Below are 24,193 nucleotides of genomic sequence, written 5' to 3' on the forward strand. Positions count from 1 at the left end.
TTTCAGCACCCAAACCAGAGCAGAGAGACAGCAGTAAATTATAAATGTGGATGGAGTAACATCCACAGGACATGGAGATGGGGGAGGGGGGAGGGGAGAAGGGGTAGGTTTTTGTGCTGTTGCATTGGCAGGAGAGCTAAGCAGTCTTAAAGAACATTCTAGGCTTCTAGGTTTGCCATGAAGGAGTATCACAAATCCCAAGGCCCACCACCTACCCCTTCTCCTCTTCTCCGAGGGCACCTACCTTACTGTAAGTCACTACTGATAAGTTGTTTGCGTGACTGCTGGGGGACAGATTTACAGAGTTCTGTGAGAGTCTATTCTCATCTTGCTCGGTTTGGTCAGGAGCAGGAGCCCATGTGTTTTTGCTGATCGAGTCGAACTCGGAACCCCCAGGGTCTTTTAAGTTGTTTTCATCTGATTGTCGGTTCTTTTGGGGAGAGGCAAACGGGTTGAAGTTTCCTTCTACCTTGCGATGTGGCTGTGTGTTGAACTCCGTTTCAAAAGATGACAGCTGCTGCGTTACTCCTAAAAGTCCACCCACCTCCACACTGAGAATGACCCAGATGACATCTGAAACAAAAAGGCAATTCATGTCAATGCCAGGCATACCCTCAAGGCTCAAAGCAGCCACCACAGAGAACCCCAAACACCACCCAAACCATAAGAAGAAATGTTTCTCTACATGCTAGTTTAGAAGCTTACTGACAAAGTTATCCAGTACATTTGCATTGCATGCAGTTCTACATTTTTGGTAACGTCAAATTCATACTCTGGTACAAATTCAGCAGAGGTCTGTGGTGAGACCCATGAAACTATCTGTAAAAAGGTTACTAGTTGATTTTGATGCATAAACATATTTTGGAAATCATTACTCCAGAGAACAATGATCAATATATAGAAACCCAAAAGCTATTTTTCCAGAATTACAAGCTCTTTGCGGTTTTTGCTTTATTTTGTACATGGTTAACTCAGAAAACTCAGGGCAGGCATAACTCTTGAGTCAAAAATAATGCTTATAATTACTAAAACTGCAACTTATCAACACCCCCACACACACACTTTGGGGCAATTTAGAGTGACCTGCCCAAACTAGGACAACTGAGAGTAAAAGAGGGAGTTATTAATTACACCAGGACACAGTTGTAAGCCAGCACTAATCCTGACATATTAGAACAGATATCACCCTGGCTATTTTCACCATCTATGTGTTCAAAAGATACCAAAATTTAGTATGCCTGAGACTTTCTATTGATAAAATAATCCAATTTAATACCAACTTTGCCTTTCTGTCAGATAGGGAAACCCTACCATCTACATTGAAACCATAAGAGATTTGTTTTAAAAGATGCACTGTCGGACTTTTGGTCATAGTTCAGTTCTTTATTTCCTCAACTGTCAAAGCCATGGGTTCAAAAAGAAATGAATAAAGTAAGCGGCACTTCAATTTGATGTTCAGCACCTCAATTCAGAGAACAGTGGCATCTACTTTCCTGATGGAAGGTTTTCAAAGCAAGCTATAGAAAGGCCAAGAAGCTTTTAAGTGTGAACCTTGTTGAAAACAAATATGAAAAATTGTTCAGGCTCCTAAACAAGTGGTATAAGATTGACAGGAAGAGGCAGATAAAACTTCACCAGTTAGCTACATGGAAATACAGTAGTCTCCTTTACCCATGATTCACTTTCATGGTTTCAGTTACCCATGTCAATGGTGGTCCAAAAATATTAAATGGGAAGTGCCAGAAGTAAACAATTCATAAGTTTTACATTGCACACTGTTCTGAGTAGTGTGATGAAATCTCTCACTGTCCTGCTCCATCCTATCTGGATGTGAATCATCCCTTTGTCCATCGTATCCACGCTATATACGCTATCTGCTCGTTAGTCACTTAGTAGCCATCTAAGTTATCAGATGGACAATCACAATCGGGTACTGCAAAAGTGAGAGCCACAGTGAGTGATAAGTGCTTAGTTAAGATGGAAAAGGCATTAAATTTGGACAATAAGATATTTTGAGAGAGAGAGACCACATTCACATAACTTTGATTACAGTATATTGTTATAACTGTTCAACTGAATTATTAGTTATTGTTGTTAATCTCTTACTGTGCCTAATTTGTAAATTAGGCTTTATCATAGGTAGGTATGTATAGGAAAAAACACAGTATATATAGAGCTCAGTACTGTCTGTGGTTTCAACATCCGTACTAGGGGTCTCGGAGCATATGCCCCACAGATAAGTGGTGGACTACTGTATAATATATAAGCCTAGAACAAATACACTAAAAAGGAAATTGAAGGAAACTAAGGAAAACTCTTGGGCTGTGTTTGTTCTCAATTTTCAATCTGGGTTCTACAGCTGAGGAAGGGGATCTTAAGTGTCAGAGAGCCATAAATACTCGATTTAAGGTTAGTGATTTGGAAGCTGTATTAAGAACTTGGTTGTATCCAAACAGCTATGAGCCAAAACCTTAGTAAGTAGAGATGCAGTGACATCTACTGTTCACTTCTATAATGAGCAACTCTTTTTACCTCCTGTGAAGAGGAAGAAAGCCACTAGCAACACTAGTATGGATCACAGGAATAGGCATACATCCCAGACACACTTACCATTAAAGCAAATGTGAATCTTTACGTAAACTAGTATCATAAAAGTTCAACCTGGGCTTCCTTGGTGGCACAGTGGTTAAGAATCCGCCTGCCAAGGCAGGGGACACGGGTTCAAGCCCTGGTCCAGGAAGATACTACACGCCATGGAGCAACTAACCCTGTGCGCCCCAACTACTGAGCCTGCACTCTAGAGCCTGTAAGCCACAACTACTGAAGCCTGCGCACCTAGAGCCCACGCTCCACAACAAGAGAAGCCACCGCAGTGAGAAGCCCACGCACTGCAACAAAGAGGAGCCCCCGCTCGCCACAATGAGAGAAAGCCCGCGCACAGCAACAAAGACCCAACGCAGCCAAAAATAAATAAAAATAAAAAAATTTATTAGAAAAAAAAGAAAGTTCAACCTGCTGATTTAACACTGTAAACAAAGGCAGAGTACCATTTCACTTAGAAATCTGTAACCGTGCCAGTAATGGTGGGTCAGATGACTTTTATTGAAGACTTGCTCAATCTCATAAACCAATATGATATGGGCCTTAAAAAACAATTCAATGGCAGGCAGCCTGAGGGAGACTCATTCTGTGCTCTCTTATTCTAGGCTTTCTAACCAAAGGCAACATTCCTTCACTCTACTATTCATTTCTTCCAGGCGGATATGCCTTGTCTTACAGTACATTAATTCCTACTTTTGTCTTCCACCCATCTGTTTTCCAAAATCCTTTTGTAAGTACATGGTATGTTTAGCATACTCAGCTACAGGTAATAGTCTTTGTTCTCTTAGCTCAGGAAACTAAATGCTTATGAGAAAGGACAGACTGTTCTGAAGGCTGTTAGCAGTACGAGACTAATGACATTTTCCCCCCTGGCTTTGAGAACTAAAGCCTCTTTAACACAACTCACTGGGCCTTATCATACTTAAAGCCACCACACTCTCTTCACCTTGGCTATTTTTCTGTACTGTTCACAGATTCTACATAGTAGCTGTAAAAGGAATGTCACTGATTTATAAACACCAATAATTAAAATTCCAGTTCTGATCCTCCAAAGTTACTATCGTGATCGGTCATTATGAACAGTACACCACGCCTTCTACATGGTACTCTCTGAGCCCTCCAGGTACTACCTATAGACCTCACATTTCGGAACGTGTTCATCCCACACATAGTGTGTGTGGGTTTCTTTGAATCAAACAATAAAAAGGATGAAGATGAGCCCAATAAGCTTATTTCAGAGGTTGACCATTTCTAGTTCTTGTCAGAACACCTTAATTACTAAGATTAAAACTGCCAGCCAGATATTTCACTATTGCTGATGATAAAATCACAGCTGTAAGGAATCTTAGGGGTCATCTAATGGAACTGCTTCTCTTTCTAGATGAAGGATCTGAGGTCTGGAGGTAAAAGTGATGGGCCTAAGATCAGACTTCAAGTTAGAAGTTGGCCATGATGATGACCAAGAACTTCCAGCTCTTAGTATAGCTTTTTAAACCCGTAATTTTTCTTCCCAACAGGAATTTGGGAAGCCAAGTGCCCAGGGAACGAAACCTATAGTTAAGTCAGTCCCATTTTAGTATCTTTACTGACAGACATATGAAACAAGAATGGTGTCCTGGAAAAGTAGCCAAGAAAGTAAAACCAAGTGCCAAGCCTACACAGTCAGGGCTTAGTAAGCCAATGGAGAAACCAATTTTAGAAGGTCTTGCCTTAAAGTAATTTTTAAAAAGCACCTGAGACAGAACTTTGGACCTAGAAGGTACTGTAAATATTATTTCATTCAACTTGTCCTTTTTACATATGATAAAACCTTTAATAATAAGTATAAACCTTGTTAATAATAAGTATACATTTCCTTTTGTAGAAATGTGTAATAAATTACTGACGAGAGAACATAACCTTTTATTTCTTAAGTTTAGACTATGAGAAGTGTAGAGTAAAAGGAAAATATTTTACTTTGAGCCCAAGTCCATAATCTTAATCAATCATGCTGACATACAAAGACATCTCAGATTATGGTAAGAATATTAAAAACATTTGCATATATCTAAAAGCTAGCATCATGGGTCAAATCACATCATAATAAATGTAAACAAGTACCTATGATTTGTCCACTAAAATAGAATTGTTAAAAACAGTACAATATTAGAACTGGTAAATTTGTTTCTTGTGGGAATATAGGTTACAATATATGTACAGTAAGGGTACAGGTATACTGGGTTGAACAAATAAGTAAATGGATGGTGGGAGCAAGGTTTTTCGTTATCAAAGAAGGATATTACAGGAAAGCAAGCAAAGAAGGAATTCTAAAATAAACCCTGTGGTACTGGATTAAAGCCAGAGACATCAATATAAACGAAACACAGAAACAATTATAGATATGTCTGTATACAAAGGTTAGTATGTGTACATATACTATCTAGCCCTATCTGCTAAGATGGCCTAGAAGTAATGATACCCCGCTAGCAATGAACATACCTAGTGCTCAGAAGTTTCTAAATACTACTCTCCAATAAAAAGAACAAGGGCTTCTTGGAGAAATGGCTGATTCTAGGGCTGGGGCATGGAAAATATAAGAAAAGCCTGGAACATCTTGTTGTACCAGAAAGTAAGGAAGTGGTCAAAACACAAAAGGATAGGGGCAGGTTAAAGGGATACAGGAGCCACCTGAAAGAGCTCCCTCTGGAGCTGGAACAATCTGGGCAACAAAATAAATAATGTAGCACTGGACTGTAACTCCAACTATAAAATAAATATACATGAGTATATTTATTAACTATGAGTCCATAGTTATATAAATAAATGAAGGAGAAGTGACAAACTTCCTTACAAAGAATTCCAAATAATATATAAAGATACTCTCCCTTCCAAGAGGTGGAGCTTAATTCTATACACCCCCCAGGGACTTCTCTGGTGGTTCAGTGGGTAACACTCTGCGCTCCCAATGCAGGGGGCCCGGGTTCAATCCCTGGTCGGGCAACTAGATCCCACATGCATGCTGAGACTAAGAGTTTGCATGCTGCAACTAAAAAGAGCTCGCATGTTGCAAGACCCGGCAGGGCATAAATATTTTAAAAAATAACAAAATTCAAAAACAAAAAAAACAAAATTCTACACACTCTCCCACCCACTCTATCTTAGTGATAGAGTAGGGAAAGAGAAAAGGTGTAACTTTACAGTGCAGAAACTGGCAAACAAACTACTCAACCTAGTGACCAAGGTTAATATCAACAGTGATGTTATGCAAATATCAAGTACCCTCCACCCCCACAGGCCACTTCACCTTCACAGTATTCTTCCCCAAACCCATAACATCAGTCTAACCATGTGGAAAACATCAGATAAGCTCAGACTGGGGGACATTATAAAGCAGGGGTCCCCAACCCCCAGGCCACAGACTGGTACTTGTCCATGGCCTATTAGGAACTGGGCTGCACAGCAGGAGGTGAATGGCAGGTGAGCAAGCAAAGCTTCATCTGTGTTTACAGCCGCTCCCCATCGCTCGCATTACCGCCTGAGCTCCGCCTCCTGTCAGGTCAGCGGCGGCATTAGATTCTCAGAGGGGCGCGAACCCTACTGTGAACTGCGCATGCGAGGGATCGAGGTTGAGTGCTCCTTATGAGACTCTAATGCCTGATGATCTGAGGTGGAGTTGAGGCGGTGATGCTAGTGCTGGGGAGTGGCTGCAAATACAGACTATCATTAGCAGAGAGGTTTGACTGCACAGAGACCATAATAAATCAACTGCTTGCAGACTCATCAAAACTCCATCAGTCAGTGGCAAGTGAAAACGAGCTCAGGGCTCCCACTGATTTTGCATTATGGTGAGTTGTATAATTATTTCATTACATATTACAATGTAATAATAACAGAAATAAAGTGCACAATAAATGTAATGTGCTTGAATCATCCCAAAACCACAGCCACCCCCATCCGTGGAAAAATTGTCTTCCACAAAACTGGTCTCTGGTGCCAAAAAGGTTGAGGTCCGCTGTTATAAAGGATACTTTATATAAAGGATACTTGCCAGTGTTCCTCAAAACTATCAGGGGTCGTGAAAAACACAGAAAAGACTGAGAAATTGTCACAGACCAGAGGAGACTGGGAGACATGACAACTAAGTGCAATATGGGACCCTAGACTGGTTTCTGGAACAGAAGATTCCTAAGTGGAAAAACTGATGAAATCTAAACAAAGTTTGCAGTTGAGCTCATAGTAATGTACAAATGTTGATGTCTTCATTCTAGCAAGTGTGCCATGATTATGTAAGATGCTAACAATGGGGGAAACTGGGTATATGGGAACTCTGTATCACCTCTGAAACTTTACTGTAAATCTAAAATTGTTCCAAAGTAAAGTTTACTAAAAGAAATTAGTATAGCATTTAAAAAGTGTACTTTCAAACACTAAGAGTTAAAGTTGTAACAGAGCCAACACAAACAATTCTCTCTGTAGTGAAGTGACTATAAAGGAGAGTGCTTTGATCTAGCAGGGGGTAGAACAAGGTTGTAGCAGGGCAGGCAGGAGGGGCTGTCACGCACTCAATTCTTCAGAGGTCTCAAAAAGACCACATCATCAACTGGACACACAAATCATTCCCATCTGCAGGGAGATCTTGCCCTTCCAGTGCAACCCCTTCTCAGCAGTGCCATAAAGACATTAACAGTCTTCAAACAGGGGGAACAGCAATGACTGCACAAATGAACCATCTTGACGTGGATGTTCGGCTGAAGCTGCCTGACTAGTTCCAGAGCCTGCCTCTGGCGCACAGAAGATGCAAATGGAAGCCACAAAAAGCAAGCAATAAACTGCCACATTAATAGGTTCCACTTGGTCTGGGTTTCTGAAGGGGAAAGGTAGGGGACTCGGTAAAGCACCACCTTCAAAAATCCAGTTTACAAGGACACCTCAAAGTAATTCCAACTGTGGTTAGGACTGAAATCTTATAGGCTTCTGATCTCTAGAGCAACTACCTTGGGCTCGTCCCTAAGAGCTGTAAGAGCACCAGGAGACACAGGCTAGCTTTAGCCTGCATGTACCTACAAGATAACCAGGGGGGCCACTTCTAGATTTGGAGGTTGCAAATTCAAATCCTTCCTAAAGCTCAACTCATCTTCATAGCACAACAGGAACCCCACATTTCCCCTGAGAATTAAGAAATAACTTGGGTCTGTAGAGGTAAACAGGCTCTAGTCAGCTGCTGGGCTACAAGCTACGGGCTCACATTTCATTTCTAGAGTAGGAAGGCTGGATATGTGCTGCTTGGCGTCAGTGAGAGAGGCCTGAAAGGAGAGAGTCTGAGCACTGGTAAACTAGTGGCCTGAAACATGCCCTGACAGTAAGTAGTGCAAAGGTCAACATTATGAGTATCTTTTTTGTGTCTGCCTCTTTCCAGTCTCAACTTCCAGTCTGTTTTTCTACACTGTTTACTCAACACATGCCTGGCTCTCATGACACCTGCCCGGCTCTCATGACACCTGCCCAGGCACTCAGATACTTTCACTCTCTATGAACACAACACCTACCTCAGCATCTACGGGGGAAGATGGGACAGGCAGACTCCAGTTCATTAGCTCCTCAGAGGACAACTCCTGTTTTCTGGGGCCCAGGCCCCATCTACAGCAGAGTGACTGTTGAAGGGCTGCCTCTACTCAGCTCTGCTTCCCTACCCATTCTCACTCCTCACCCCATCTTGCCACAGTGTGCATTAAAGACTTATTCCTTAGTTTCATATTATTCTCAAGAATTTCATTTTAAAATGCAAATGCCCCCTAAAGGAACATATTAAGCTACATTAACGCCATTATCAGATCAACCAACGGGCACAAGTTCACAAAGGGGAGAAGATAAAGAGAAGCCCAGGAAAGAGCACTGGAAGCCTGGATAAGACAAGACAGTGAGGAGTCCCCAGTGCCCATAATAGGAAGAGGGGCTCAGAAAGAAAAGCAGAAATGGCAACAAAAAAGAGACTACTCCTCTTCACAATTTTTTCAAATCATGCCCTATTTAATAATCATGAGGGACTTCTCTGGTGGCACAGTGGTTAAGAATCTGCCTGCCAATGCAGAGGTCATGGGTTCAATCCCTGGTCCAGGAAAATCCCACATGCCGCGGAGCAACTAAGCCCTTGCACCAAAACTACTGAGCCTGCGCTCTAGAGCCCGCGAGTCACAACTACTGAGCCGGCGCAGCGAGAGCCCGCGCTCCGCAACAAGAGAAGCACCCGCACCGCAATGAAGACCCAATGCAGACAAAAATAAAAATTACAAAAAATAAAAACACATGAGCTTTTGCCTTAACTTGTGTGTGTGGCGGGGGTGGGGGGGCAGGTAATCGCGATCATTGAATCACTTAGTTATTTACTTCAGGTCTGAGGAAATAAGGATCCCTACTTCCCAAACCCAGTAAAATCAGTGCCATGAAACAAAGAGTGAAAACATGTCTGAGACAAAAGATGAAATCAGCTCAGAACGGGGGAAAAAACCCAAATTGCCATTAATCGGGCTGGGAGGACAGACACAGATAAAGGCAGGTACAAAGGAAACAGGAAACACTATTTCTCCCAAGGTCATACAGCAGCTGTAAAATGCTATAATGACCCTCTCTGAGTGGCTACTGCTTTCTTACCAACGACGCTCCCAGACCAGCTTTGTTACAGCCATCTATTACTAAGGATACCCAACTGCCACCCACGATAGCACCCAAGCCCTAATTAATCCTCACTTCTAGTCCTGCCTCAGAAACAGCAGCCAATCCAAAATTGATCCCACTTCCCTAGAGCCTCCTCAGAATCCTTCAGCAGGAACCCAACCTTACAGAAGCTGCTTCCCTCCTCCCTCTTACCGCACGGCATCCCACAGGTCACCTGGAGTGTCTTCCCTCACCACGTATGTCTATCTGGTTTTGTCAGACTACAGGCTTGTTTCAGGTGATCTCTGAACCCAGACGCCTTCCTCTCTTCCCCCTCCCAGCCTCAACTCCTAGAAGCAGAGACGCCACCCCTTCCTACCAGTCTTCCCTTCCTGTACAACTGCCCTCCCCACCAGCTGATAATATAAGGAAAGAGGAGTGAATTCAATGATAAGGAGGTCAAAAAAAGAAAGAGAAGGAGCAGCCCCAAGAATAAAGAAAAACCAGGAGTATATAGTATTCTAGAAGCCTAATGACAAAAGTGTTTCAAGGAAAACAGAGTTATTAAGTGGGTCCAATCCAGCTAATAAATCAAGTAAGTTGAAAACTGGGAACAAAGCACTGGATGTAGTATCATGCAGGTCACTGGTGATTTTGAAAAGAGCAGCAGTTTTAGTGGAATGGTAGGGACAGAAGCCTGAATGGAAAAAATTCGTGAGACTAGGAAACAGGAGGTGGAGATAGCCATTACTGATACTAAATGTTTGAAGGACTTCTGCTATGAAAGAGAGCAGAGAAATGGGGAAGAAGCTGGAGGAGGAAAATTAATAATATTACATTATATGTAAAAGCAAGAAAATTTTTTTAATCAATCCAATCTATAGTTATTGTTTCAAGGCATGTAAAACAATAATGTGTGCCAATATTACATCTCCAAAGGAATTTTTTTTTTTTTTTTTTTTTTTTGGCGGTACGCGGGCCTCTCACTGTTGTGGCCTCTCCCATTGCAGAGCACAGGCTCCGGGCGCGCAGGCTCAGCGGCCATGGCTCACGGGCCCAGCCGCTCCGCGGCATGTGGGATCTTCCTGGACCGGGGCACAAACTTCTGTCCCCTGCAACGGCAGGCGGACTCTCAACCACTGCGCCACCAGGGAAGCCCCTCTCCAAAGGATTTTTTAATTTTATATTGGAAGAAGTTTAAAATAACTCAAATGTCCATCAGTGGGGACTAAGCTAGAAAAATGAAGACATATCTACCTGAGGGGATACGCCACAGCCATAAAAATGAATGAATATTTCTACAGTGATCTCTAGAATATAATTATGAAGTGAAAAAAAGTAAGATGCAGATCAATATCTATAGTCATGACACTTCTTTGTAAGAAAAAGGACACATTTATATACATTTGCTGGTGTCTGCAAAACAAAACAAAATGCAACACTGAATGGATAATCTATAAATGAATAAATAAAAATGAGCACTTACAGGAAGAGGAAGGCACTATCTGAAGGGGACAGAACAGGAGGGAGACCTTTCTAAATACACCCTTCCTAAATTGAGACTTAGGATCACAGAAATGTTCTACATACTCGAGAAAAAAAAAACAAAAAAACCAACACACTAGGTCAAAGGGGGACAAGAGTAAGAATTGGAGATTAAAAATAAATTTCCGGGCTTCCCTGTTGGCGCAGTGGTTGAGAGTCCGCCTGCCAATGCAGGGGACAGGAGTTTGTGCCCCGGTCCGGGAGGATCCCACATGCCGCGGAGCGGCTGGGCCCGTGAGCCATGGCCGCTGAGCCTGCGCGTCCGGAGCCTGTGCTCCGCAACGGCAGAGGCCACAACAGTGAGAGGCCCGCGTACTGCAAAATAATAATAATAATAATAATAATTTTTCTAGGATGGTGACTGACACAGAATAGGTGCTCAATAGAAAATTATTTTTAAAAAAAGAAAGAAAATTATTTATGCAGAAATACTTAGCAGTGTGACATTAAAAAAATATTTACTGTGTTGCACTGTTGGAAGTTAGATTCAATGCTAAGAGTAATGTCTGATGATTGCCTATGTCTAACTGTCGCTGGAGGACTCTACCAATGACAGTAAAACAGGTTTCCTATATAAAATCTAAGAGTTTATGATACCTATAAAAAAGGAATATAATATTTGATCCTCCTCTTCATTCACTAGTTTCACTGAAAGTAAATAAAGCACCAAACCCTTACTCTAAAGAACTGGCAATTAAAGGTAAAGAACTAAGCATTTAATCTAGCCTAATTTGTAAAACTGAATTTCAGGAAAATAAGTCATTGTTGATAAATAAATGTTTCCTCCGCCCAAAACTACTCTAGCTAATATATGTGGGAAAAAATTGCCACTTTGTAATCCCTAATTGAAATGATTCAGGCAATAATCAATGAACAAAACCATTAGACAAAAGGTTGGTTGATGGCGAGGAACTTTGGAGGGATCAGGCTGTCACCACTTGAACACTTTGATTAATCTCAGCATCACTAAGAGCCGAATAATTTTGAAAAAGAAGTACAAAGTTAGAGGTCTCACACTTCTTGATTTCAAAACTTACTACAAAACTACAGTAATCAAAATAGTGTGGTATTGGCAGAAAGACATATAGACCACGGAATAGAATGGAGAGCTCAAAAATAAACCCTCACATTTATGGTCAAATGATTTTTGACAAGAATACTAAGAGCATTCAATGGGGAAGGGAAGTCTTTTCAACAAAGGGTGTTGAGAAAACTGGATATCTACATGCAAAAGAATGAATTTGGATCCTTACCTTACACCATATACAAAAATTAACTCAAAATGGATCAAAGATCTAAACGTACGAACTAAACCTCTGAGAAGAAAACAGAAGGAAAGCTTCATGACACTGGATTTGGAAGTGATTTCTTGGATTTGACTCCAAAAGCACAAGCAACCAAAGAAAAAAGATAAACTGGACTACATCAAAATTAAAACTTTTGTGCATCAAAGGACACAATCAACAGAGTGCAAAGGCAAACACCGAATGGAGAAAATATTTACAAATCAATATCTGATAATGGGCAAATATCCAAAATATATAAAGAACTCCTACAAAATAAAACTAATAACCTGATTTGAAAATGGGCAAAGGGCCTTTTGCCTCGCTGCATATGAGAAAGCAAGATGGGTCACCAGCAGCTCTAATGGAACCATCCAAGAAAATCAGGCCAAGGTTCTTGCTCTTGCTGCATCTGCTCAAACCTGCACAGTACGATCCAAAAGTACAGCCTCAATATGTACCACCAGTGTTTCCCAACAGTACACGGAGATGGGCTTCATTAAGTTGGACTAAGCTAACTTCTTGAATGGGTCATCCAGGACATCTACCTTACCACAGAAACAATGCTAGCTCTTTGTACATTAAAACAAAAACAAAAACCCTTTTCAATTGAGAGTTTTAATGTGAATGGAATAGTCAACTGACTATAGAAATCTCCTTTTAAAAATTTACTATTATCTTCTCAACGGATTCATCTTCAAAATATGTGGCTTATTTTCCCTCAGTTATATAAAAGTATTCACACTGGAGGGAAAAATGGGCAAAGGACGTGAACAAACTGAAGGACCTAAAAGCACAGGTAAAGATGCTTGATATCATTCATCATTAGGGAACTACAAATCAAAACCATAATGAGATACTACCTCACACTCATTAGGATGGCTACTGTCAAAAAAACAGGAAATAACAAGTCTGTGCAAGATGTGGAGAAACTGGAACCCTTGCACACTGGTGGGAGGGTAAAATGGTACAGCCACTATGGAAACCAGTATGGCATTTCCTTAAAAAATTAAAAATAGAATTGCCATATGGTCCAGCAATCCCATTTCTAGGTATATACCCAAAAGAACTAAAAGCAGAGTTTCAAAGAGATATATGTATACCCGTTTTCATAACAGCATTATTCATAATACCAAAAGGTAGAAGCAATCAAAGTGTACATTGATAGATAAATGATTTTAAAACTGTGAGATATACATACAATGGATTATTCAGCCTTGTAAAGTTGGAAAATTCTCAGCCATGTTACAACTTGGATGAAACTTTAACATGAACTGATATAAAAGCCAGTCACAAAAGGACAAAAACTGTGTGATACCACTTATATGAGGTACCCAGATAGTCACATTCAGAGACAGGAAGTAGAATGGTGGCTGTCAGGGGCTGGAGGGAGAGGGAGAAGAGGAGTTATTATTTAATAGGTACAGAGTTTCAGTTTTGCAAGAGTTCTGGAGATAGATGGTGATGATGGCTGTATAACAATGTGAACGAGCTTAATGCCACTGACCTGTATACTTAAAAATGGTTAAGATGGTAAATTGTTATGTGTATTTCACCACAATTCAAACAAACAAAACCCTGAGGCCCAGTAACTTTAAATTAGTTGCTCAAGGTCAATCACTATTATGTGGCAGAATCAAAACCAGAGGTCAGATCTATTAACTCCTGGACTAGTACTTATCTATAACATCAGGCAGCACTTTTTTTTCCCCCTGGTCAGTTTTGAATGTTCCACCAACCAGGAAAGAGAGTACTTATGGAGACAACTATTCCTGGCAGAAAAGATGGAAATACTAACATCTTAATAATTTGAAATTTTATAGCCTACTAATAAAGTATAACTGAGTGGATGATAGCACAATTGCAGAAAATATAGCATGAAAGTACATTTAAGCAACTTAAATTGCTAATTTAAATCTCAAAGTATAATTATGTTTTAAGGGTAACACAGGGAATCAAAACTATAGCACATTAAGAGCCAAACGTATGTAACTGGAAAAAAATATACAGATTAAAACTGGCATTTTAACAATCGTTTTGCATTTACTTTGAAAAGCACTTAAATGTAACATTGGATAAAAGGGCTTAACATTTATTGCTCATTTTACATGCAAATAGGGAGAAAAATGGCTGGAATTCTCATTCCTTTACTACTTCTACTGCATTTCTCAACCAATCTAATTGCGACACACTTGGTGCTTCTTCATATCTGTAGTATTTTTACCAAAGGGTAATTTAAAATAGAATATTTGAACAGAAGAAGTACTTCCAAGTATTTAGTTCAAGAACCAGAAAGTCAAATTTTAGACTAGCAACTGATTTACTTAATTCAACCTTAAGTAGTTCCATTAAAAAAAGAGAGAAAGAGGTCTGTTCTTCTTGGTACATGTACTTTAAAGTAAGGTTTAACTTAGGACTGATATCTTTCTGCAGAGGTATATGTATGTTTTGAATACTAAAAAGCCTAATAACAAGACATAGCCCCATCTGTCTTTTTTAAAAAACTCAAACGCTATCTTTGACATAATCATGGACAAAAAGGGTAAAACAGCATTACTGATGGTAATTAGTTATCCTTGGTGAGATCTCTGATAATGTACTACATCAACTCTCCCTTCCCCCTCCTCCTAAAAGAGGATGGGCTTTGTTTCTGGGTTCAGGGAAACTGCTCCCAGTCAACATCATCATCCTAGCTGGACCAATGTGAGAACTAGCGAAACAAAGAAAATAGATACCCCTTCCCCTCAACATTCTCTCCTAAGAAAACTACATTACAGACGTCACATTCACTGACAAGTCAGAGTCAGACAGAGACAAAGCAGAATTTGTTAAATGTTTCTTCATTCTCCTTTCATTTTTCACTTTCTTCATCTCTTTGGTCCTACCCAATCTTCCTAAGTATCCCTTCCTCTTCATTTCCATTGCAGGCCCTTATTAACAGGCCCAAAATTTTCCTGGCTTGAATCTGGGCACAGAGCTTTGAGGGAACGAATGACTACTAATCCCTAGACTAAAGTAGCAGCATCCACACACAGGGGGTCTTGGGACTCACTCATAGCCATTGGGACTTCCCAGTCCTACAAAGGGAGCCACCCTCACCACCCTCTCACAGCAGAGGTACAATGCATTGGGCCTTTTAGTCTGGGCCATGACACTCAGCTACTCATCTCTCTTCCAGATGACCTGTGGGTGTAAATATGCTTCAGAGTACCATCACCTTCAATCTACCTCCCACTCTTTTGCACACAGAACCCTCAACTCATGCCAAACTGCATTAGTCATGCTCAACCAGAGTTTATGCTTATTTACTGCAATCTGGAAATGTGATACCCTGTCACCAATCTGAATCTTTTTAGTTAAAATACTGCATATCTGGGAAAGCCCCTTCAGACACCATTTGACCTAGAAAGTTATTATTTCCTAATGTTTACTATTTTTTATTACTGAAAATAAGTTTTCATAGACTTCATTATTTTTAAGACTTTATTTTTAGAAGAAGATGTAAGTTCACAGCAAAACTGAGAAGATAATATACTCTCTGCCTCCACATACATAAAATCTCCTTTACTATCAATATCCTACATAAAAGTGGTGTATTTGTTACAACTGATGAATCTACACAGACACATCATTATCACCCGAAGTCCATAGTTTATGTCAGAGTTCACTCTTATGTTGCACATTCTATGGGTTTTAATAAATGTATAATGACATGTTTCCACCACTATAGTATCACAGAATAGTTTCACTGCCCTAAAAATCCTCTGTGATCTGCCTATTCATCTCTCCCTCCCCTAGCCCCTGGCAACCACTATTTCCACAGTTTTGCCTTTTCTAAAATGTTATATAGTTGGCTACATACAGTATGTAGCCTTTTCAGATTGGTTTCTTTCACATAGAAATATGCACTTAAAGGTGTTCTGTATCTTTTCATGAAGTGAAAGCTCATTTCTTTTTCATGCTGGATAGTATTCCACTGTCTAGATGTACCAAAGTTTATTTACCCATTCATCTACTGAAGGATGTTTTTGATTGCTTCCAAGTTTTGGCAATTATGAATGTAACTGCTATAAATATGGTAAGAATATTTTAGTTTTGTAAGAAACTGCCAAACTGCCTAACGAAGTGACTGTACCACTTTGCATTCTCACCAGCAATAAATGAGTTTCCGTTGCTCCACATCCTTGCCAGCATTTGGCATTGACAGTGTTCCAGATTTTAGCCATTCTAACAGGTAGGTAGTGGTAACTTACTTTAATTTGCAACTCTCTAATGACAAAATGTTGAACATCTTTTTATATGCTTATTTGCACCTGTATATCTTCTTCGGTGAGATGTCAGTTCAACTCTTTTTTGCTTGTTTTTTGAGTTGTTTGTTTTCTTATTATTGAGTTTTAAGAGCTTTCTGTATATTTTGGATAATAGTCCTTTATCAGATGTGTCTTTTACAAATGATTTCTCCCAGTCTGTGGCCTGTCTTCTCATTCTCTTGACACTGTCTTTCACAGAGCACTTAAGTTTTTAATTTTAATGAACTCCAGCTTATCAATTCTTTCTTTAGATCATGCCCCTTTGGTGTTACATTTAAAAACTCATTGCCTATAATCAATTCACTCTGCTGCACACCTGAAACACAATATTGTAAATCAACTATACTTCAATTTAAAAAAAAAAAGTCATGGGAAATTCCCTGGCAGTCCGATGGTTAGGACTCCGTGCTTCCACTGCTGAGGGCTCTGGTTTGATGAGCTGTGAGGCACAACCAATAAAAGTCATGGCCGTACCCAAGATCATCTAGGTTTCTGCCTATGTTATCTTCTAGGAGTTTTACAGTTTTGCATTTTATGTTTAGATTTATAGTCCATTTTGAGTTAATATTTGTGAAGGATGTAAGACCTGTGTGTAGATTCATTTTTTTACATGTAGATGTCTACTTGATCCGGCACCATTTGTTGAAAAGAATACCTTTTCTCCAGTGTACTGTCTTTGCTCCTCTGTCAAAGATCAGTTGACTATATTTGTGTCAGTACATTTCTGGGCTCTCTCTTCTGTTCCAATTATCTATTTGTTTATTCTTTCACCATTACCACAATATCTTGGTTACTTTATAGGAAGTCTTGAAGTCGGAGTGTCCGTTCTCCAACTCTGTTCTTCTCCATTGCTGAATTGGCTACTCTGGGTCTTTTGCCTTTCTGTATATAATTTAGAATCAGTTTGTTGATTTCCACACAATAACTTGCTGGGATTTTGATTGGGACTGTGTTCAATCTGCACATCAAGCTGGGAAGAACTAATATCTTGAAAATACTGAGTCTTCCTATCCATGAACATGAAATATCTCTTCACTTACTTAGTTCTTCTCAGATTCTTTTCATCAGAATTTTGTTGTTTTCCTCGTATAGATCTTGTTCACACTTGGATAGCTTTACACTTAAGTACTTTATTTTGGGGGGATAAAAACATAAATGGTAATGTGTTTTTAATTTCAAATTCAACATGTTCATGCTGGTTTATAGGAAAGCGTTTAATTTTTGTAAATCAATCTTGTATCCTGCAACCTTGTTATAGTTGCTTATTAGTTCCAGGATATTTTGTTGTTGATTCTTTCAAATTTTGCCATCTGCAAAAAAAAAAGATGGTTTTATTTCCTCCTTCCCAATCTGAATATTTTTTATTTCGCTTTAATTGTCTTATTGCGCTAGCAAGGACTTCCAGTACGATGTTGAAAAGCAGTGGACTTTCCTCTGCCTCACTTCTGATCTGAGCAGAAAACTTCTAATTTCTCATCATTAAGTATGATATTAGCTAAAGATTTTTTGTAAATAATCTTTATCAAGTAGAGAGCGATTCCCTTTCTTCCTAGTTTCCTGAGAGTTTAATCACAAAAGGTGTTGGATTTTAACAAATGGTTTTTCTGTATCTATTGGTATGAACATGTGACTTTTCTTCTTAGCCTGTTGATGTAATGGGTTATATTAATTGATTTTTGAATGTTGAACCAGCCTTGCATGTCTGGGATAAATCTCATTTGGTCATAGCATATGTTATTCTTCTTACACATTGTTGGATTTGATTTGCTAATATTTTGTTGATGACTTTTGCATCTATGTTCATGAGAGATAATGGTCTATGATTTTCTTTCCTTGTACTGTCTGTCTGGTTTTGGCATTAGGGTAATGCTGGCCTCATAGAATAAGTCAGAAAGTATTCTTTCTGCTTCACTCTTCTGGAAGAGATTCCAGAGTAGTGGTAAAATTTCTTCCTTAAATGTCTGGTAGAATTCACCAGTGAACTCACCTGAGCCTAGCACTTTCTGTTTTGTAAGGTTATTAATTGTTGGTTTAATTTCTTTAATAGATATGGCCTATACAGATTATTTCTTCTTGGGTGAGCTCTGGCAGATTGCACCTTTCAAGAAATTGGTCCATTACACCTAAGTTATCAAATTTATGGGCATTACATCTGTTTGTTACCAACATGACTTGCTCATAATATTCCTTATTAACTGTTGAATGTGCATGGGATCTGTAGTGATGTTCTCTCTTTCATTTCTGATTTTAGTAATTTGTATCTTCTACCTTTTTTTCTTAGCCTGGCCAGAGGTTACTGACTTAAATCAATCTTTTCAAAACACCAGTTTTAGGTTTTATTGATTTTCTCTATTGATTTTCTATTTGCAATTTCACTGCCTTCTGCTCTACTCTATATTTTTCTTCTGATTTAATTTGCTCTTATTTTTCTAGTTTCCTAAAGTGGAAGCTTATATTATAGATTTTAGGTTTTTCTTTTTTTCTAACATATGTATTCAATGCTATAAATTCCCCTCTGAGAACTGCTTTAGCTGCATTTCACAATTTTGATAGGTGTTATTCTCATTTGCATTTAGTTCAAAGTATTTTTAGATTTCTCTTGAGATTTCTTCTTTGATCCATATGTTATTCAGAAGTGTGGGGATTTTTCCACTATCGTTCTGTTGTTGCCTTCTAGTTTAATTCCATTGTGGTGTAAGAGGATATGTTGTATAACTTCTATTCTTTTAAGTTTGTTAAGGTGTCTTACGGCCCAGAATCTGGTTTACCTTGGTGAAAAGTTTCATGTGAGCTTCAGAAGAATTTGCTGCTGTTGGATGAAGTAGTCTGCAGATGTCAATTATATCCAGCATAATGATGGTGTTGTTGAGCTCAACTATGTCCTTATGGTTTTCTGCCTGCTGGGTCTGTCCATTTCTGATAACGAAGTGTTGAAGTCTCCAACTAAAATAGTGGAGACTTTGTCTATTTCTCCTTTCAGTTCTATCAGTTTTGCCTCACAGAGTTTGATATCCTATTGTTAGGCACATATACATTAAGAATTCTTATGTCTTCCTGGAGTACTAACCCCTTTATCATTATATACTATCCCTCTTTATCCCTGATAATTTTCTTTGGTCTGAAGTCTGCTCTGACTGAATATAGCTACTTCTGCTTTCTTTGGATTAGTGTTAGCACAGTACATCTTTCTCCATCCCTTTATTCTTAATGTATATGTACATTTATATTAGAATTTTCTTGAAAACAATGTAGAGTTGGGTCTTGTTTTGTGATCCATTCTGACAATCTCTTTCATTTGTACATTTAGACTACTGAGGTTTAAAAGTGGTTATTGATATAGCGGGATTAATATCTACCATATTTGTTACTGTTTTCTATTTGTTGCTCTTGTTCTTTGTTCTGATTTTTCTCTTCTACTCTTTTTCTGCCTTTTAGGTTTTAATTGAGCATTTTACATGATTCCATTTTCTCTCCTTTCTTAGTATAACAATCAGTTTTTTTTCTTTTAATGAGGTTGTCAGTTTGCAATGTACATTTACAACTAATCCAAGTGAAATCATAAATGACACTACCCACTTCATGGATAGTGCAGGTATCATATAATAGCAAAATACTCCTAATCGCTCCCTCCTGTCCCTTGTATCACTGCTGTCATTCATTTCACTTATTCATACACACACACACACACACGTATATATATGTATGTAAACGGTTTATACAGATACACACAAACACATATAATTGAACACAAGCATACACAATTGATTACACTGTTGCTGTTATTATTTTGAACAAATTGTTATATTAGATCAATTAAGATTAAGAAAAATAGGGACTTCCCTGGTGGTCCAGTGGTTAAGACTCCACACTCCCAGTGCAAGGGGCCCGGGTTCCATCCCTGGTCAGGGAACTAGATCCTGCATGACGCAACTAAAGATCCCACATGACGCAATGAAAATTTTGCATGCAGAAACGAAGATCCCATGTGCCGGAACTAAGACCCAGCGCAGCCATATTAAATAAACAAACGAACAAATAAAGGATTTTTGGGGGGTTTTTTTTGCGGTATGCGGGCCTCTCACTGTTGTGCCTCTCGTGTTGCGGAGCACAGGCTCCAGACACGCAGGCTCAGCGGCCATGGCTCACGGGCCCAGCCGCTCCACGGCATGTGGGATCTTCCCGGACCAGGGCACGAACCCGTGTACCCTGCATCGGCAGGCGGACTCTCAACCACTGTGCCACCAGGGAAGCCCCAAGTGAAGCTTTCTTTTTTTTTTTCCTTTTAATTCCACCTTCCTCCCAATTCTCAATGATGGGGCTGTGAGGAACCACAGGCACTCTTCCCAATTCTCCCTCTTAATCAGCTTGGTAAAACTTTTCTCCGGATTAGAGATGAATCTCTTCCAGTTCTAGTTGACACTTGAGCCAAACTTCCAGTGCGCAACCTTACTACTATAAAACAGCCACTGCCTTTTAGTACTAAAACAGCTAGAATAGGGGGGGATCTCTAATGAACCGCAAGAGGTTCCTGTCTCTGAACCTACTCCCTTTTGTTTAGGCCCTTTGGGAGATACTTACTCTGTTCTCTTTAGTTCATCCACCCCTACCCATTTATTATGCTGAGACTTCTTAGACAAGTATGCTAGAATTTGGGAGAAATAATTCTAGAATTTGACAGTAGTCACCAAAGTAACACACTAGGTGAATTAAACGACCCTTTATTTGTTCGGTCTCTGATGGTACTAGAGCAGATTCTGGAAACACTGATCATTTGTTCCTATTGAATCAGCTACCATTTCCTTATGGGCAAAATCTCCAAATGATGTTAGCAAAATTCACAGCACACCTCCCATCAGCATTCAAATAGATCCCTCAAAACCTCCTCCCCCAATTAATCAATACTCTATAAGTAATGAAGTATTTCAAGGCATAAGGCCCATCATAGAAGATTACAAGGCTCAAGCTCTCATCATCCCTTGTACTACCCTCTGTAACAGTCCTATTTTATCAGCGATAAAACCCAAGGGCCAAGGACAGAGATTTGTGCAGGACCTCTGAGCAATAAACAACATTGTTATCCCTCAACACTGTGTTGTTCCTAACCCTCATACATTACTAACATCCACTCCCACAGATGCTGAAAGCTCAGCCTCTGTACACCAGTGCCGAATCGAATCTCGGAGACAGGGTTTTGGTTGAAGTAGAAAAGAATAGCTTCATTGCTTTGCCAGGCAAAGGGGGACACAGAGGAATCCTACCCTTGAAAACTATGTGTCCCCCAAAGTAAAGTATTTTTAAACAAGAATAAGAAACTTTTAAAAGAATAAGACTTTTAATCCTACTTTCACTTACTCATTCTCCAATGTGTTTTCTTTGTATTTTTAAAATCTGGTTAATATGCTAAAGATTTTAATGGAAAAAGCAGACAACATGCAAGAACAGATGGATAATGTAAGAGAAAGGTAGAAATTCTAAGAAAACAAAACAAAACAAAAAAGCCAGAGATCGAAAACTGTAACAGAAATGAAGAATGCCTTTGATGGGCTCATTAGTAGACTGGACCCAGGTGAGAAAAGAATTTCTGAGCTTGAGGATATGTCAGTAGAAACTTTCAAAACTAAAAAGCAGGGCTTCCCTGGTGGCGCGGTGGTTGAGAGTCCGCCTGCCAATGTAGGGGACACGGGTTCGTGCCCCGGCCCAGGAGGATCCCACATGCCGCAGAGCAGCTGGTCCTGTGAGCCATGGCCGCTGAGCCTGTGCGTCCAGAGCCTGTGCTCCGCAACGGGAGAGGCCACAACAGTGAGAGGCCCGTGTACCGCAAAAACAAACAAACAAAACTAAAAAGCAAAGGGAAAAAAGACTGGGAAAAGAAATGGAAAAGACTACCCAAGAACTGTGGGACAACTACAAAAGATGTAACATATGCATAACTGGAATACTAGAAGGAGAAGAAAAATAGGAACAGAAGAAATATTTAAAGTAATAATGACTGAAAGTTTTCCTAAATTAACATCAGACACCAAGCCACAGATCTAAGAAGCTAAGAGAACACCAAGGAAAATAAATGCTCAAAAAACTACACATAGGTAAATCATATTCGTAATGCAGAAAATTGACAATAAAGAAAAAATCTTGAAAGAAGCCAGAGGAGAAAAACCGTTTACTGATAGAGAAACAAAAATCAAAGTTATATATGACTTCTCAGAAATCATGTAAGGAAGCAGAGAGTGAAGTGAGATATTTAAAATACTGAGGGGAAAAAAAAACCTCCCAGCCTAGGATTTGGTACTTTGCAAAGTTATCCTTCAAAAGTTGAAGAGAATGATAATTCTAACACTCCTGTCATGTCTGATTCTGGTTCTGATGCTTGTTCAGTCTCTTCAAACTGTGCTTTTTGTCTTTTCCTTTTCTGTTGAAAGGTGTACGTGAATATACTGTGTAAAAGGAACTGCAGAAAAGAGTCTTTTAGGTGTAGGGGGAGGGGAAGCATTCTGCAGTCCTATGATTAGGCCTCAGTCTTTTGGTGAGCCTGTGCCCCTGGACTATGAACTTCATCAGTGCTTCTCAGTTTTCTTCCCCATTTATGGGACAGGACGGCTAAGGGGACTGGAGCTGGGCATTTCCCTTCCTCTAGGTCAGTTAGGCTCTGATAAACCCATAGCAGGTAAGGCTCTGGTAAAATAATTTCTCCTGAGAGCAGGAGATATTACCCAGACAATATTCCGGGTAATTTCAAAACAGTTACCTTCCCCCTTCCCTGCCAGAAGAATTAGGGGATTTTTTTTCTCCAATATCCACTGGGAAAACCTGGTAGAGATTCTTGAGGTAAAACTCACGAAAGTGTGGGGACACTCCTAGAGTCTTCATCTCTCAGGCTTGTCCACACTGAGCCTCCAGTAATTTGTCAATTACAGTTCTGGTTTTTCTACCCCAGTAGTGGTTTCCACTGGTGGTTTCTGCTCTGGTAAATTTTAATTCTCTGCATAATTTTTAGTGCACATTAAGCTGCATATTCTTCTGCCTTGGGTATTCCACATGTTTAACACCTTTCTCATTTTATGACCTGGAATCTTCGACTCCACCCTGAAGATGCCACCAGGCATCTGACATGGAAAAACCTTAAGGAATCTTTACTAAGAGAGTTCTCACAAGACAAGTTAACAGTTGAGGAAGGATTACCACATAAGGTTTCAAAATATAGTCATATCTTTTAATAGCAAGAAGAAGGGGCTTCCCTGGTGGCGCAGTGGTTGAGAATCCACCTGCCAATGCAGGGGACGTGGGTTCGAGCCCTGGTCTGGGAAGATCCCACATGCTGTGGAGCAACTAAGCCTGTGTGCCACAAATACTGAGCCTGTGTTCTAGAGCCCAGGAGCCACAACTACTGAACCCAGGTGCCACAACTACTGATGCCCACGTGCCTAGAGCCCACGCTCCGCAACAAGAGAAGTAACCGCAGTAAGAAGCCACGCACCACAACGAATAGTAGCCCCTGCTCACGGCAACTAGAGAAAGCCCGTGTGCAGCGTTGAAGACCCAACGCAGCCAAAAATAAATAAATTTATATATAAAAAGAAAAACAACAAGAAGAAGAAGAAGCAGTAGCAGCTGCAGCATCTAACACCTATTCATTGCTTACCATGCCAGGTGCTGTTCTAAAAGCTTTTACATGCATTAACTCCTCAAATTCCCTCAAAACCCTATGAGGTGAGGACCGTTTTCCTTATTTTATAGGTGAAGAAGCTGAGTCATTGAAAGCTAAAATAATTTCCTAAAGGTCACACTGCTACTGCACTGTTGAACTAGAAGTCAAACCCAGACGGT

The 24,193-nt window shown here is 39.8% G+C and overlaps 1 protein-coding gene and 1 pseudogene across 3 annotated transcripts in view; one reads left to right on the forward strand and one right to left on the reverse strand.

Moving 5' to 3' along the window:
- The window catches only part of ILRUN (inflammation and lipid regulator with UBA-like and NBR1-like domains), a 119,418-nt gene that overhangs the window by 21,922 nt on the left and 73,303 nt on the right, over positions 1-24,193 (reverse strand). For 2 of the 3 annotated variants that reach the window (XM_060307700.1, XM_030871021.2), the window contains one exon: positions 245-573. In XM_060307700.1, coding sequence (XP_060163683.1) covers positions 245-573 — 329 coding nt within the window. The remainder of the gene's footprint in view (positions 1-244; positions 574-24,193) is intronic. The other variant, XM_030871023.2, reaches the window with a different exon arrangement.
- On the forward strand, positions 12,404-12,572 carry LOC115860808 (small ribosomal subunit protein uS14-like; annotated as a pseudogene).

Source organism: Globicephala melas, chromosome 11 (assembly GCF_963455315.2).
Source record: "Globicephala melas chromosome 11, mGloMel1.2, whole genome shotgun sequence".
Lineage (NCBI taxonomy): Eukaryota > Metazoa > Chordata > Mammalia > Artiodactyla > Delphinidae > Globicephala > Globicephala melas.